Source organism: Melopsittacus undulatus, chromosome 2 (genome assembly GCF_012275295.1).
Source record: "Melopsittacus undulatus isolate bMelUnd1 chromosome 2, bMelUnd1.mat.Z, whole genome shotgun sequence".
Classification (NCBI taxonomy): domain Eukaryota; kingdom Metazoa; phylum Chordata; class Aves; order Psittaciformes; family Psittaculidae; genus Melopsittacus; species Melopsittacus undulatus.
In genome coordinates, this window is record NC_047528.1 from 59,816,712 (window position 1) to 59,828,926 (window position 12,215).

Consider the following 12,215-nt stretch of genomic DNA (forward strand, 5'->3'; position numbering starts at 1 on the left):
TAATGCAAGTATCTCTGCTTTCTGGGAAGATTAACAGCCTAGTAACACTGAGATAAGGCCAGCTCAGTATTAATACCTCTACAGCATAGTCATGTTGCCATTTATTGGCCTGAAAAAAAACAATCAAATGATAACCCTAAAGACACATCAAGTATCCTTGCAAAATATCAGTTAAATTTCTACTCTCATAAAGGAATAACTGTAATAACATGAGAGGAAAGGTACATAAGAAAAAGTAAGTGTAAATGAGTTGTGTCAACTACTTGAATCTTTACATTTCCTGATTTCAGAAAAACAAAAACAAACAAAATCAACCAACAAAACAAGCATCTAAGCAATTCTGCATATTAAGTCTGTTTTGTGTACAACAAACGTATCAGACTCCTTGTGTGTTTTGTATCAGCCAGTTAAACAGTTAACTTTCAGAGAAAACTGTAAAATAATGCAGCAATGGTTCAGCCAAGGAAAAAGCAAGGATGCTGACCTGGACGAATATGTACAAAAGGAACAGAAAAATGGTACAAGAAAAGGTCCACTAGAAGCAGAAATAGTTAAAGTATTGAATCATCTTAAATAATACTTCCAATTGAAAACTAAAATCACCTGGGAGAAACTAGGAGTTAATTATTTATTAAATGCATGAAAATCTCCAGGAATTTATGGAAAGGAGAAATCTGAAATCAGAATGTGCTACATTCTTTTTGAATGCCCGTTTTTCCACTGTCTTGTGATATAAATGCCATCCCACTGGTCCTAATCTATTAGAATACAACTGTAGACCAGCAAACATTAACCAGTTCACTTAAAGCAGTACTTCATGCAAGCAGGAAAAAATTCTGCTCAGACAGAATCATTAATATTTAACAGTATTTGACAATACTGGCCTACAAAAGAAGCAAAGGTATCATTCCACTTTCAGAGAAGAAAATTACAATATCCAGTGTACTGTAAGGTCACAAATCTGCATGACTTAAATGCCTCCCAGAAAGAATAGTTCTAACTGTTAGACAAAGCTGCCCTTCATTTACAGTAAGGACTTGAAAATACATGTATAAAATAATTAAATAGTTCAGCTATTGATAGTGTAAATTGATAACAAGGTGGGAAGAGTTAAGTATGAGGAAGTGTTTCTGAGTAAGTTTTAAGTATAATGCACATCATTACAGAACTCCTCAGGATTTCAGAAAGTATTCTGCAATGCCAATTGAAGTCAAATACTGGCATTACGTAACCCCAAACAATAATAAAAGTTATATCTTTTATTAATCCCATAGCTGTGCATAAAGCAGCAGTTAGGCAAGAGCTAGTCTTTTCTAGTAACACAGATTTTTGGCATGTTGTTACAGCCACTTAACAGGGGCTACAAATAAAACATAAAATTGCTAAAAGCATTCCAGGTCAAGCATCTATGATGAACTGAAGTCTGGTGAAGGAACAAGCATTGATACCAACACACTTCATAAGTTATGACATGTATCTAGGCTAAATAATAAAATTTTTCACTGATTATCCACAAAAAAAGCACGAAAGAATGGATCCGAGAAAACTACTCCAATAAAAGTTGGAGTAAAACTTTTAAAATGTTAGTAAAAACTAACGGAAGGAGCAGTAAAAAAAAACCCATAAACAGATGTTGTCTTCAAAAAGCTCAAAACAACAACCATACAGACCCAACCACAACAAAGTCACAAGAATTGCCTCCTGCATCTCTTCCTCACTCATTAGATGCACTAAGCTGGTATTTTAAATAAAATTATGTTCTGAAATTAACCTCTATGTCCACCTACACCACTCTGTCCCTTAGGGATTGCCCTTGAACTTGTTTGATTTCCTTAAACGAATTTGATACAGGTCTCAAGGGTATCAAGTCAAACAGGTTTCATAAACACTGGGGACTGGTAGAACACACATCCAAACCTGGGGGACAGACCGCTGTAAATCTCAGTGGTTAATTATTCCCTCTTGTTTGCCTGCACAGAATTAGCAATATCAGGTACTTGCCCAGAGCAGTGAACACAAAGGAACAGAGATGTAGAGAATGAGGGAAAAGGCATTTCTGAAGAGAACTACAGCGAATGAAAGTACAGGCTGGCAGTACTGCAGCTCAGGAACGCTGGGGGTTTACTGAATACCTACAACACAAATCTACAGGAAATAAAGACATATCTTGCTTTACTGAATGGACTTGTCTGCTACACATTTAGAATCTTGCAGTTTATCACAGTATGTTTATCTTAGTGAGTGTTGAATAAGAAAATACATAGTTGGATTAACAAAAATAATGCTGCTCTCTGGACAACTGAGCATTATTCACTCAGATGCTTCTGCTAACTTGTGTATGCTATGATATATACTGTGATTATCGGTAAGCTTAATGCTTGGTGAAAAAATTAAAAATCGGAGCATTACATTTTATTTATTTATACTGTAGGATAGTGCACAATTTTCCATGTAAGCAATGCTGTATGTTTTAGGTTTGTTTTTTTAAGTTATGTGGTTTCTAAGCAAACGGTTTCCTATGTGTTTCAAGATTCGGGTGCTATGTTTCCCCTCTGTTGTTCCTGTGGTTTTGGGGGTTGCCTTGGTTTTGGATGGGATAGAGTTAATTCTCTTCCTAGTAGCTGCTACACTGCTGTGTTTTGGATTTACAACGATAATACTGTTGATAAAACAGATGTTTTAGTTGCTGCTGAGCAGTGCTGACAGAGTCAAGGCCTCTTCTGCTTCTCACCTCACCAGTGAGCAGACTGGGGTGCAAAGAAGTTGAGAGGGGACACAGCCAGGACAGCTGACCCCAACTGACTCAGAGGATATCCCAGACCATGGGGCATCATGCTCAGCATGTAAATGAAAAAAGCTGGCTGAGGGCTATTGCTCAGGGACTGTCTGGCATCAGTCAGCATGTGGTGAGCAATTGCATTGTGTATCACTTGTTCTGTATACTGTAATTCTTTTATCACTGTTATTATTATTTTCCCTTCCTCTTTGGTCCTATTAAACTGTCTTTATCTCCAACCATACTCCCTTCTTCCTCTCCCAGTTCTCTCCCCCATTCCACTGGGCAGGGGAACAGGGAACAAGGAAATGGCAGTATAGCATTTAGCTGTCTGCCGGGTGAAACCACAACAGGGTTTAGATTAAATTCACATGAACAAAGATTCAAACAATAAGAACGAAGTGGGTTTACTGTCTTTAGTCACCTGATGAGTTAATTACAAAATCCAGCAAAGATGTGTACAAAGTTTCTAGGGATTCTCTGGAATTTAATTTTTCCAGAAGAGCTGACTCAGAAAGACAGCCACAAGTTTGGGTGGGTTGGTTTTTTGTTGGTTGGGGGTTTTTTGTGGGTTTGGGTTTTTTTTGGTGGTGTGTGTGGTTTTTTTTTTTGTTCGGGGGGTTGTTTGTTTTTGTTTTGGGTTTGTCTTTTTAGTGGATTGTGTTGGAATTGGGATTTACTTCAAAATAACAGAAGAAAATCACAGACTTTACCATTTGTGTGTTTTCCAATTTGCCTGTCTCTGACACTACAGCTTTTAGAAGACTACCTGTGATTCTAGTCCTGTAGTATAAGGGAATGGTGACAGCAAGCCCGAGAGACAAAAACAAAAACACAAACACATGAAAGTTTCTGGACAGAAACCTTGAATATTTAAACATAAGTCCTTAATCTAATAAAAAACCACAACAGAGACATTATTAATAGTAAGTAGCAGGTATTTTTCATATAATGGGGAAATTTTAAGATACATAAAACCTTCCATTTCAACACCAACCATAGCAAGACTAGTTTAAGCACAGAAACTTAGTATAGTCTTTTCCATACTGCCCTAACAAGTCCCATACACAGAACCATAGAATGGTTAGGTTTGATTAGGGTTGGAAAGGACCTTAAGATCATCTAGTTCCAACCCCCTGCCATGGGCAGGGACACCTCACACTAAACCATGTCACCCAAGGCTCTGCCCAACCTGGCCTTGAACACTGCCAGGGATGGAGCACTGTATCTCTAGCTGAGACTACAATTACAGTTAAAAAAAAAATCCTGATTATTAAACCTGTTACATTACTACCAATATGGAACAAAATTATCTGTTCTTTATACATACAGATTTGCACTGGCAATTCAATAGCTTGGTAGCAAGACTGGGTTTTGTATTTTATTCAGATTTTCATGTTTTATTCATCTCAAGTCCAGCTTCTCTTTTATAAACTCCTGCTGTGGGAGTTTCTTCAGCAGATTATTTCTTAAGAGTCTGTAAAATAACTTCAGTACCTAAAGTGATTAAACATAACTAACTTAATACGGATATCTGTCAGTAAAATAAAGATTCACATAGTTTATTACTAATAGATATGTTCAATTGCTTGTCTTCTCAAAGAGCAACCATTATGACAGCAGGTGGGCTTAAAATACACAGCTATCTATGTACGTGTATATCCTTCTTCATTAAAAAAGTGATTCTGGCATGACGCTATTAAGTAACAGCAAGCTCAATATATCTGATGCATGAAACAGATTAAGCTGTTTGCAGGCTAAAGGGCAGAAAACCACACATCATAAGTTGTTTTCCAGTGGTCTGATCAGAGCAGTGAATGCAGACAGAGGTAGTCACTTTTCCTCAGACTATATCCCTTAAGTAATACACACATACATACAGAATTAATGATACTGGAAAGCAGCCATAGAGCTGAACAAAGAAATCGCACTTGTGAATCACTAAAACAAACACACCCAAATAAAACAACTTTTCAAACCTCTCTCATTTGAGCAGAGCAATCTATCAATTATTCAAAGAGTTATACTCCACCCAGCCTTTCAAACTTTCCTAGAAACAATGCAGTGTTAAAATTCAACTACTTCAAAAGACAGATAACTGCATTTTAAAGCTGCAGAAGATACAAGTGTATCAGATGCAAAAAATATGGAAGTGATGCATATGAAGAATTTGGTTTTAGAGAAAGCAAGGAGAAACAGGACAAAAGATCAAGTCTAAAGGAAGTTAAAGACAATTGGCCAATATACTTCCAAGAAGCCAATATTTGAGAGGAAATGCTAAAATTCAGCAAGTGATTTGCTAAAAAGGGACTTCTAACTTCCCTTATAATTTTAAGAAGTGAACTGAAATTCACTTTACAGTCTTATACCTTTATTTTAGTGCCAATGGCTATAGGTCTATAGAAGTTTCCAGAGGAAAACAGTAATATCCCTGAAAACCTAAGTGGCAATTGAGATCGTGTTTTAAAACATTAATGAGTTATGATTGTTGAAAGGAACCTTCTTTCCCGGAAAGAAGACTTTGGCTAATTTGTCTGTAAGCATAATTTCTAAACTATAAGACAATTTTAAAGAATCAGTAATCACTTTCATTCTTGAAAGCCCTCAAAGATTAGCAAACTGTCCCCACTATCTCTTCTTCCACTTATCTTTTTGACAGAAGTTTTAAACTCACAGAGGCATGCAACTCTGTAGAACTGCTGGACTCTACAAGTAAGAAAAAAAAATTAAATCATAGAAATGACTGCACAGGCAGGCAAGCATTCTGCAAGATCAGGTATTAATGCAAAATTGAGGTGGATAGCCTGGATAAACACAGAAAGATTGATAATACGAGACTAGTACACTAGTTCATAGACACTGTGAGGACATGTGGAACAAAGAAGTCATCAAGGGCTCCAACTGCAGGGTGCAGAGATGCCCAACTAATTGCATTGGGCACCAGGGGAAATTAGCTTTAAGCCTTTACTCAAGAAATGGCTAAAGAACAGGAGCAGAGAACTTTCACACCTTAGTTCTACCAAAAAAAAAAAAAACCCAGAAAAACCAAAATCAAAAAACCACATTTGAGGTAGACTTTTTTTATTATTATTTTAAATAGAATTCTTCCACATAGCAAACCCTACAATGAGTTCCAGAGAGGCACAGCTGCTAGCAAAAAATCAGTAACTAGACACATGCAGCTGACTGATTCTGGAAACAAAACAAAGCATCTACCTATCTCAGAAAAGAAATAATAGTGAGAGAGGATAGCTCCACCACCGGGAGACTCTGCAGTCACATTCCATCATAGCACAAATTCACTTCAACATGAATCTTTAACAATATTTATGTTGTTGGAAAGCCCCCTAAGGTCATCATGGGCAGAAATGAAAGAATCTTTGATGAAGCCTGCTGTCTGCTGGGTTTACAAAGGAGCTCAGGCATGGGATTGCAGGATGTAGACATGGATGCAGCGTTAAGACCACTCAAACCACATTAGCTCTAAGTGCACTATTATGATACAGACATTACATAAACAGACTCCTTCAGCTCCTTCTGAAGCCATAGCTTCCTCACAAACATAATAAAGTGCTGAGAAGGAACATAGCTAAGTAGAACAAACATTCTGAAGTACAAATTCGGGGAACGTGCAGGCAGGGAGAACCATTAGATCATCATATCTAAACTCCTTTCTATTACTTACCCATTACACTTCACCCAATTGTATTTTACTAGAGCACTGATTCCAGGAAGGTATCAAAAGCTAGGATTTCAAGACATTCACAGCAGGCTAACTACGCAAATGGTTAAAGATGGCTCTTTGCACCTAGCCTCAGTTTCTTGTTACAATTTTTTTACTAGAAATTTCTCTGCTAAATTTAAAGATCCCTCAAGTATCTAAGCTTTTTTCCACTAAATTCTATACAAGTAACTAAACGTCATAAATTACTTACCAAAAACTAAACTGCAACTTGTAAAGTTTGCTTCAAAAAAGAGAACATGTATATACGAAGCTGCCTACCTTCACTAGTACAAAAGGAGGGGAGAAGCTGCATGTAGACCACTAGCCACATCAAATACTAGACTTCAGACTTATCCTGTGCTGAAAGGAAATTACAGTTACAAGCCTGAAGAACAGTAAGATGCTAAATAACTTGTCTGGTGGTTTCATTACCACTGAGGGATATGTACATCTACCTCCACACAGAAGATGCTGGTACTAACAAAATTCCTTTGTCTTTAATCATTCCTTGGACATAGAAGGGGGGAGGGGGGGGAATGGAACAATCACCATGCACACCTTTCAGACTGAGACTTCTTACATACACTTTTTGGTTCATCAGTCTCTATGCACTTAAATCAATAGCTGAGCTAACGACAAACTAACATACATACTGCAGCTGACCTTCAAGAGAAGTAGTGTTAGAACAGTGAGCCTTCAGTGCTAGAGTCCCTCTATAATACAGGAATACAGAGCAGGATAAGGATGGACTTCCTACCTGTCACATGCATAAGAATATGTGTGTGATGGTAAATGTGGCAGACAACCCACACTATGTGTTTTGAGGTTGTTTTTGGTTTTGAAGTTTTTTACTTCAAAGAAGTCCTCAGATAACTCACAAGTGAACAAATGTGGTGGACTACAGCTCACTGTGATGTTGGGCAAAATTTCACTTTTCATCAGCCACACACACAAGAGATTTCAGTCACATTAGTAGACTGATACAGGAAAGGGTTTAACATTTATTTCAAAAAATAACAAAAATCAGTTTGCTTGCTTGCTTTCACACATGTTGCTTGCAAATAAACTTCTTATTCCAGTCAGAAGAAACAGATGTATAGAAACCATGGCGCCAAAAAAAAGCTAGATCCAGAGTCAGTAGAAGTGAGCCACCTCTCCTCAATACTCATACCTTGACTGACAATCACAGAGGTTTCTGTTTCTATTCTCATGCTCTGTTTAACTTTTATAAGTACCACATAGACAAGATACTCAATACCTAGAAACAAGCTTAGATTGAGTTTAAATTCCAACCCCTTTCAAACCTAAGAATCTCAAAGAAAAGATCAGGCAACATAGAAATAATGTCCTCACAGAGGCCTTCACTACTCCAATAAAACAAGTTTTGGGTTTTTTTTTATTTTTATTTCTTTTTGTAGGCAGAACTAGCACAATAATTTCAGATTTCTGGTAACAAAAAGTCTGAAGTGCTTTTAGGTAAGAACATACACCACTTGTATTAGAAAAAAGTTTTAAAGCGACATTAAAAGCAAGAAACAGCATTAGAAGCAGAGCTATAATAGTACCTTAGAACTGTAAGCTAATGTAAAATATCCTTTCATATACAGTTAGACCAGTTGCTAAAAGAAATGTGTGGTTACATAAAAACACAAGAGGTATTAAACAGTTCAGAAGCTACCATTAATAAGGGGGAGATAAGGGAAGAGAAACACCACATCCTGATAAAATCTCACAACAGGAGTTCCTGTCACAGAATTATTATAGATTGACAATTTTGGAAATGGGAAATCTATGGCCTTGCAGAAGACTTAGACATGCAATGAAGAGGGAAAGGATTTTGGAAAACAAAACACAGCCATCAACAGCTGTTGATCATAGAATCATTTAGGCTGGAAAAGATCTGCAAGATCACTGAGTTCAACCTATCAACAGGATGCTTCTGTGAAGGAGTCCCAGCTCAACATTTCGGGGAAAACAAAGGGATTCCAGCTCCTTTACCAACTCTTCCAAGCTTCTCAGATGAATCACAGAATCACAAAATGGTTTGGATTTGAAGTCCACCTAATACAACACTCCTGCCAATGGCAGGGACATCTTTCACTACATCAGGTTGCTCAAAGCCCTGTTTAACCTGGCCTTCCAGGGATGAGGCATCCACAACTTATCTGGCAACCTGTTCCAATGCTTTACCATATTCATCATAAAAAATTCTTCTTTATGTCCAATCTAAATATAACGTCTTTCTGTTTAAAACTATTACCCTATGTCCTGTCACTTCAGGCCTTGGTAAAACGTCCGTCATTCTTCTAAGTTCTCTTTAAGTACTGAAAGGCCACAATAAGGTCTCTTCAATAAGCCTTCTCTTTCCCAGGTTGAACAACCCAAATTCTCTCAGTCTTTCTTCATAGGAGAGGTGTTGCAGACCTCTGATAATTTTCATGGCCCTCCACTGAACTTGCTTGAGTAGGTCACAGAATCACAGAATCCAAAGGGTTGGAAGGGACCTCAAAAGATCATCTAGTCCAAACCCCCTGCAAGAGCAGGGTAACCTAGAGCACATCACACAGGAACTTGTCCAGGTGGGCTTTAAATATCTCCAAGGTAGGAGACTCCACAACCCACATCTCTCTTGTACTGGTGGCCCCAAAGATGAATGCATTACTCCAGGTGGGGTCTCACCCGAACAGAATAGAGGGGGAGAATCACCTCTCTTGACCTGATGGACATGCTTCTTTTTATGGATGTCAGGATACAATAGGCTTTCTAGGCTGTGAGCATACATTGCTAGCTCATGTCCAGCTTTTCATTCACCAATACCCTCAAATCCTTCTCTACAAAGCTCTCGATCCATTCATCCCCCAGTCTGTACTGACACTGGGGACTGTCCCAGTCCTGGGCAGGACCTTGCGCTTGTCCTTGTTGAACTTGATGAGGTTCACATAGGCCCACCACTTGAGCCTGGCAAGGTCCCGCTGGATGGCATCCCTTCCCTCAACAGCAGCAGCTGCACTGCTCAGCTTGGTGTCATCTGCAAACCTGCTGAGGGTACACTCAGATTATGTCATTAATAAAGACATTGACAAGCATCAGTCCCAATACAAATGTCTGAGAATGACCATCTGTTACTGATCTCAATTTCAACACTGAGACATTAATTGCGACTCTCTGGATATGCCCATCCAGCCAGTTCCTTATCCATCAAGTAGTTCATCCATTATACCTGTACCTGTGCCATTTTAGACAAGGATGGTGTACATGTCTATGAGATACTGTCTCCAACAGATGGAAACAAAATTTGAGAGACAACAAGTATATATTTTCACCTTGTCACTCATTTTCTAGACTTCTAAGATAGCAGTAACTCACATATAGGCCATGGTTTAGTCAATTTGAACCCATTTCTTTTAAACAGGTCAATTATTAAAATTATTAACTGCTGTCATAGAAATACCTAAAGGTAACAGAAGAGACTTGCCAGAATAGTGGTACGGTAGAGAAAAGCACACAAACTACTTTTCAGCCATTACTAATAAGGAAAAAATAGATACAGGAAAATAGATACAACAAAAGCTATGGCTACAACTGCCTGACAGGAGGATGGAGCCAGGAGGTTACTGGTCTCTGGTCCCAAGGAAGAAGTGATAGGACAAGAGGAAATGGCCTCAAGATGGCCAGGAAAGGTTTAGACTTGAGATGAGGAACAATGACTTCCCCAACGGGTGGTCAAGTATTGGAATGGGTTGCCCAGGGCGGAGCCACGATCACTGGAAGTGTTCACAAATTATGTAGACGAGACCCTTAGTGACATGGTTTAGCGGTGGCCTTGGCAATGCTGGGAATGGTTGGGCTTGATGATCTTAAAGGTCTTTTCCAACCTGGTTGATTCTGATTCTATGAAACTGTATAGTGAACAATGCTTATAAACAGAGCAACTTAAAAAGGAGACTTAGCAGATGTACCTCTTTCTTTCCAGCCTCTGACTGCAAACTCAGACTGCTCTGACTAAAAAGTGTTTGCCTTGATTGCAACAGACAGAAACTTATGCAAACAGGCAAGAGATTCACTCTTGCTAGAGGATCAAAGAAGCACCAAGATACAGAGGACCTATGGATGATCATGGGGATGTCAATGCTTCGACTGCAGCAAACACCGGAGGAAGGCGAAGGTACCTGAAGGTGAACAGGAGCCACCTTTTGCCCCAAGCACAGCGGGAGCGGTGCCGTGCTCCCCACAGGGCAGGACCGCCGTCCTCACCCAGCGATGCGCTCCGAGGAGGGGGCCGCGCATGGGCCGCCACAGCCCTCCCCAGCCTCCCGCACCTCCGGCTCAGGCTGCCGCTGCCACCCCGCCAGCAGAAGAGCCGCCCAGAGGCCCGGGGCGCATCGCCGGGGCTGCCAGAACCCCTCCTCAAGCCGCGCCGGGCCGGGCCGGGCCACAACCAGGGGCACGAGGGGGACGCCCCTGGCGGCCGGTCATGTCCGGCGGGGCCGGCACCGCTTTTCTCTGTGTCCCCGGCGTCCCCCGGCCCCGGCATCCCCTCTCCCCGCCGGGCTCGCACACCCTCCTCGTCGCATCCCTCCTCCACCCACCCCGCTGCCGCCGGCTTTATCGGCTGCCGGCGGAGGGATGGCGGGAGAGAGCCGTTACCTTCGCTTTTGCCCAGGATGCGGCAGCAGAGGTTCTGCAGCAAAACGTTGGGGGATTTTTGGTCCGGAGTCGCCATGTCCGCCCGGGAGGCAGGAGGTGTGTGTAGCGGGGGAGCGGGCAGCGGAGCCGGAGGCACGGCGGGATGACAGCGGAAGGGAGGAGAGGAAGCGCGCCCCCCCCACCCCTCCCGCTGAGCAGCGCAAGGACCCGGCAGCACCGGCCACCGCCGCCTTAGGGCGCCATTTTAACAGAACCCGCCGAAAACCGCAGCGGCGGCGGCGGCAGCCAGGCACCCACAATGCCCCTGCGCGCCGCCGGGAACACGCTCCGCCGTGCCGCCGGCCCTCGCCCGGGGGTTCCGGGGCAGGCAGCACACACGTGTATACACACACAGGGACACACGTCGCTTCCCGCCGCAACCCCGTGAGGGGGCCGAGCTGCCGCCGAGCCCGGGACACCCAAGCAGAGGGCACGCAGGGGTGGAGAAGGCCTGGCTGTCCTGAGGCAACGCGGCGGCGACTGGGCCTAGGCCACTGCTGCAAGGCCTGCAATGCGCACCAACCCTGGCCGAAAGTGTCCCCTAAATTACCAAAATTAAATAGAAACTTCCCATTCTGCAACAGCATTTGCGTTTTGGGAAACGTCCTCGCATCCATTTCCCAAAAAGCTGGGGAGATCAGGCTCACTCATTCCTCCTCAGAGAAGAACAAGTGGAGTGGCTGCCGTTGCTGTGACTCACAGCCCCGGGGAGTCCGGGCACGTTGGTAACTTTTCCATACAAAGTATTTATGAATCATAGAATCAAGTAGGTTGGAAAAGAACTTGGAAGATCATCAAGTCCATTACCACAGGACTGTCAAGCCTAAAGCTAAAGCATGTCACTGCACTGGTTTTGATGCCTTCAAGGATGGTGACTGCACCACTTCCCAGGGCAGTCTGTTCCAAAATCTCATCCCCCTTTTGGTGGAGAAGTTTTTCCTAATATTCAGTCTAAACCTCCCCTGGCATGGCTTGAGGCTCTTACCTGCAGGTCTGGAAAAATGTGTGAAGTTCTGTTGTCCCAAGTCT

The 12,215-nt window shown here is 41.8% G+C and overlaps 1 protein-coding gene across 1 annotated transcript in view; it reads right to left on the reverse strand.

Moving 5' to 3' along the window:
- The window catches only part of TUBGCP3 (tubulin gamma complex component 3), a 53,876-nt gene extending 42,481 nt beyond the window's left edge, over positions 1 to 11,395 (reverse strand). Inside the window, exon 1 of the mRNA XM_034060034.1 lies at positions 11,148 to 11,395. Coding sequence (XP_033915925.1) covers positions 11,148 to 11,223 — 76 coding nt within the window. The 5' untranslated portion in view covers positions 11,224 to 11,395. The remainder of the gene's footprint in view (positions 1 to 11,147) is intronic.
- Between the last annotated feature and the right edge of the window lie 820 nt (positions 11,396 to 12,215).